This window comes from Chlamydotis macqueenii, chromosome 28 (assembly GCF_036417535.1).
Source record: "Chlamydotis macqueenii isolate bChlMac1 chromosome 28, bChlMac1.mat, whole genome shotgun sequence".
Taxonomy (NCBI): Eukaryota; Metazoa; Chordata; class Aves; order Otidiformes; family Otididae; genus Chlamydotis; species Chlamydotis macqueenii.
The window spans coordinates 887,545-891,573 of record NC_141583.1 but is presented as its reverse complement, the minus strand read 5'-3'; the positions used below and the strand labels follow the sequence as shown (position 1 = coordinate 891,573).

At 47.6% G+C, this 4,029-nt stretch overlaps 1 protein-coding gene across 1 annotated transcript; it reads left to right on the top strand.

The window, feature by feature from the left end:
* The first annotated feature begins 2,467 nt into the window (after positions 1 to 2,467).
* LOC104477135 (uncharacterized) lies at positions 2,468 to 3,502 on the top strand. Its single transcript, XM_010117134.2, has one exon. The coding sequence runs from the start codon at positions 2,468 to 2,470 to the stop codon at positions 3,500 to 3,502; it is 1,035 nt and encodes a 344-aa protein (XP_010115436.2).
* The last annotated feature ends 527 nt before the right edge of the window (positions 3,503 to 4,029 follow it).

Below are 4,029 nucleotides of genomic sequence, written 5' to 3'. Positions count from 1 at the left end.
GTCTCCTGTCCTTTCTCTGCAGGCTCAGAACTCACCTGCTGGCCATCCCCCAAGTTGTCATGAGCCTCTTTTATTGTTAGCTGAGATGCAGGTGTTCAGCTGATGTAAATCTCCATCACTAATTAGATTATAATATGTAGCAGTGACCTAGAGTAACCTGGTCATTAGCATGAAGCCAAACTGAATAGGAAATGAAGCCAATGTTTTAGTGGACAGGAACATTGACCTTGGAAAGAGCTTGCCTGGAGAAGCAGTGACTGTACGGTCCTTTGAATTCCTCGAAGCAAGACTGAGTAGCTTTCTAAAAGCTGGGATGTAGCCAAATAGAACCAGTAGCTGCCCAACAGAAATTGAGTGGAAATGGATGCTTTATGCCACCAGAAGTCAAACTGAAGGTTTACGATGACCTATCCTGTCCTTAGCGTCTGTGATCTGGATCGCACTGTGTTTCTGTACAGACAGAAACAGCCTGAATCTTCTCAAGGCCAGGTTAGATGAGGCTCTGAGCAGCCTGATCTAGTCGAAGATGTCCCTGCTCCTTGCAGGGGGTTGGACTAGATGACCTTTGAAGGTCCCTTCCAACCCAAACCGTTCTACGATTCTATGATTCTCTCCTTCACCTCGGCAAAAATCAGATATCTCCAGTGAAGCTGTATGCTGTAGAGGAGGGTGGTCAAGGGTCCTTCTGTGCTCTGCTCCTACAGATGCACAGCCCTGCAGCAGCAGGAGCAGCCCTCCTCCTTGGGCTGACCTCAGAAATGAAATATTTAATCACGTCAGTGACAAGCCCAGGTCCCATGAATTCCCTCTGACCGGAGAGAGATCATTTTTTTAAAAGATGTGGTTTAATTTGAAATCCTAAAGATGCTCAGGGCATCATGTGAGGCCTTCAGGCTTTCATGCAAAATAAATATTAACATCATTAATGAATAATTGCAACATGATCGTTAACATCAGCACTAATGACTGCCAATGGGTGACTGAGAACTGAGCATGAAGTTATTGCAAAAATAACATCCGTAGGTGGATCTTTCGTTACTCGAGGGCATACTAGAACTTAAAAAAACCGAAGAGGAATTTTGCACATCAAGTTATGCTAAGCAGAAACAGGATGTAAAACTTCCAGAAAAGTCTTGTGTTTGCTTTTGTTTAAAGATGTCAAAAAGGAATTGGAAAAATATAGACTCCCATTCAACCCAAACTCTATTTCAAATTTCCATGACGAATTTGCACAGTCCCTTGCACCTAAAATTTCAGATATTGGCAAGGCCAAGGGCATGTGTCTTCCCATGCATGGATGGGATGAGGTAGCAAGTGATGAGATGTCAAGAACTTTCTGTTGCATATTTGCCCTTCTGATGACCAGAGACCCCAAAGAAAGGCAACAGGCTTCACCATTTCTGCATTCAAAAACAAAACACGAGACCATGGAAAGACACTTGCTGGAATTCTATTTTAAAAAATCGTATCAAGGAGCGCCTGATGTCCAGAAGGCCTCTGCATGCCTCTGGAATCCACTGCTCCCCAAGCTTAATTATGATTTTTATGTTAATTGAGCACTCACTAGCTCTGAACAAGCCACCTAGCATCTCAATGTAACAGCGTTACTATATGCAAAATGAGCAGAAACATACCTTTTGAGCAGTTCACAAGCATCCCACAAGAATTAACTTGACATTAAAAAATTGTAAAAAATTTATGGAACAAATTGATAATAACACGAAATTGAGGGGTTGGTCAAAAACAACGAGGCAAAGACTAAATAGATGAAGGCATATTCAACAAATAAGTATAGGCTTAGTGCGTAAATCACAAATTGCTGTGGGGTACTTCATTTCCGGCAGGACAATTCTGAACTAAATAAAAGGTCTCCCCGTCCCTTCGCTCCTCACTCTACAGCACCGCTTGGTTAGCACGGTAAGTGTTACCTGTTAGCTGCATTCCTTGAGAGCAATGGTTCTCCTTTGGGTTTGGTCAAGCAAAGAACTGAAATGTGTCTTTGTATGATCTTCATAGGATGTTGGACTAGATGACCTTTAACAGTCCCTTCCAACTCAAACCGTTCTATGATTCTGTGATCTACAGCTCTCTCTGAAACCCAGATTTTCCTAGGCTGTTGGTCTATTGCTCATTGCCAAAGGCAGTTGGTAGCGAGAGCGCGGTGGAAATTGGGATGGAAATCCAAGGAGTGATCCTCATGGATGAGCACAGGAAAGCTAGTTCCCAGGATAGTTCAAAAGACTCGCAAATATTGCTGCGATAGTGACAGGTGGCTTGATTTCTGTAAGGATCTTTTTTTGCAACTCAAGACAAATAGGAAGCGGTATGTGATATGTCTGTCACCAAAATACCAAAATTTTGGTCTACACCAAAATAAAACACGTCTTTATCCTTGGAAAGATGGCTTGTACCTGAAAGTACGCTGTGTTTCAGGCCCTCTCTCCTTCCAGCTTTGACTACAAACAAGATGTGCTCTAGAGGATGTTGCTCTACGGGATGCTACTCCATCGTGAAGAGCAAAACGGTGTGCTGCAGCCAGCCGTGCCAGAAGACCATCTGCTGCGACCCGTGCCGAAAGACCATCTGCTGCGACCCGTGCCAGAAGACAGTCTCCTGCAGCCCATGTCAGCAGTCCATCCGCTGCGACCCGTGCCAGAAGCCTTGTTGTGACCCGTGCCAGCAGTCCTGCTGCGACCCGTGCCAGAAGCCTTGTTGTGACCCGTGCCAGCAGTCCTGCTGCGACCCGTGCCAGAAGCCATGCTGTGACCCGTGCCAGCAGTCCTGCTGCGACCCGTGCCAGAAGCCATGCTGTGACCCATGCCAGAAGCCATGCTGTGACCCATGCCAGCAGTCCTGCTGCGACCCGTGCCAGAAGCCATGCTGTGACCCGTGCCAGAAGCCATGCTGTGACCCATGCCAGCAGTCCTCCTGTGACCCATGCCAGCAGTCCTCCTGTGACCCGTGTCAGCAGTCCTGCTGCGACCCATGCCAGAAGCCCTGTTGTGACCCGTGTCAGCAGTCGTCCTGTGACCCATGCCAGCAGTCTTGCTGCGACCCATGCCAGAAGCCCTGTTGTGACCCATGCCAGAAGCCCTGTTGTGACCCGTGTCAGAAGCCATGCTGCGATCCATGCCAGCAGTCCTGCTGCGATCCATGCCAGCAGTCCTCCTGTGACCCATGCCAGCAGTCGTGCTGTGACCCGTGCCAGAAGCCCTGCTGTGACCCATGCCAGCAGTCCTCCTGTGACCCATGCCAGCAGTCCTGCTGTGACCCGTGCCAGAAGCCCTGCTGTGACCCGTGCCAGCAGTCCGTCTGCTGTACCAAGGTGTGCCAGAAGTCCTGCTGCTCCTGTGGCCAGCGACCCTGCTGCTGCTCTGGATGCCTGTCTTGCTGCTCCTGCGTGGTGAAGAAGCCCATTGTGGTGTGTCGCAGCCCGGTGCAATACTGCTCTCCCATGAGGAAGTACTGCATACCCATCAACGCCATCAAGAAGCGTTGCTGAGCCAGCTCTGGGTACCAAAAGCAGCTCTGCCGGCTCCCATCTCTGGTGTGCAACAGCAACAACAGGCACAAGGAGATGAAAACCTCATTTTCTTCTGGTTCACATGATGATGGAGTAAATGCCTAGCGATTTTCTTCTTGTTTTTAAACTTCAGCTCTCATCTTTCTCTCCTTTAATTACTGAACATCTGCAATGCACTTGAATATATCACCCATTGTATAAGGGAAAGAGGTATTAGATATTAGTGGGGCTCTTAATTCTCTTTGTGGTGTGTGGGACTTGGGATACCTTTGCTGTTAATGTGATCACTCTTCATTTTTCTCTTGACTTGTAGACAATAAAAGCACTAAGCAAAACACAAAATCTTGTCTTTTGGGTGTTCTTAAATCGCTTTGCCCAGAATGTGTCCTCTTTCTGGTGCCGTTTTCAATGCCTTCATCCAGGATTCTGCTGGCTACAGAGGTGCTCCCGTGGCACAGCAGAACATTTAGAGCTGCCCAGCCACGCTTCCCATTGCCATAAATTAG

What these genes read in the sequence shown, in the direction of transcription:
- LOC104477135 (XM_010117134.2), top strand. Translation starts at nt 2,468, where the DNA reads ATGTGCTCTAGAGGATGTTGCTCTACGGGATGCTACTCCATCGTGAAG.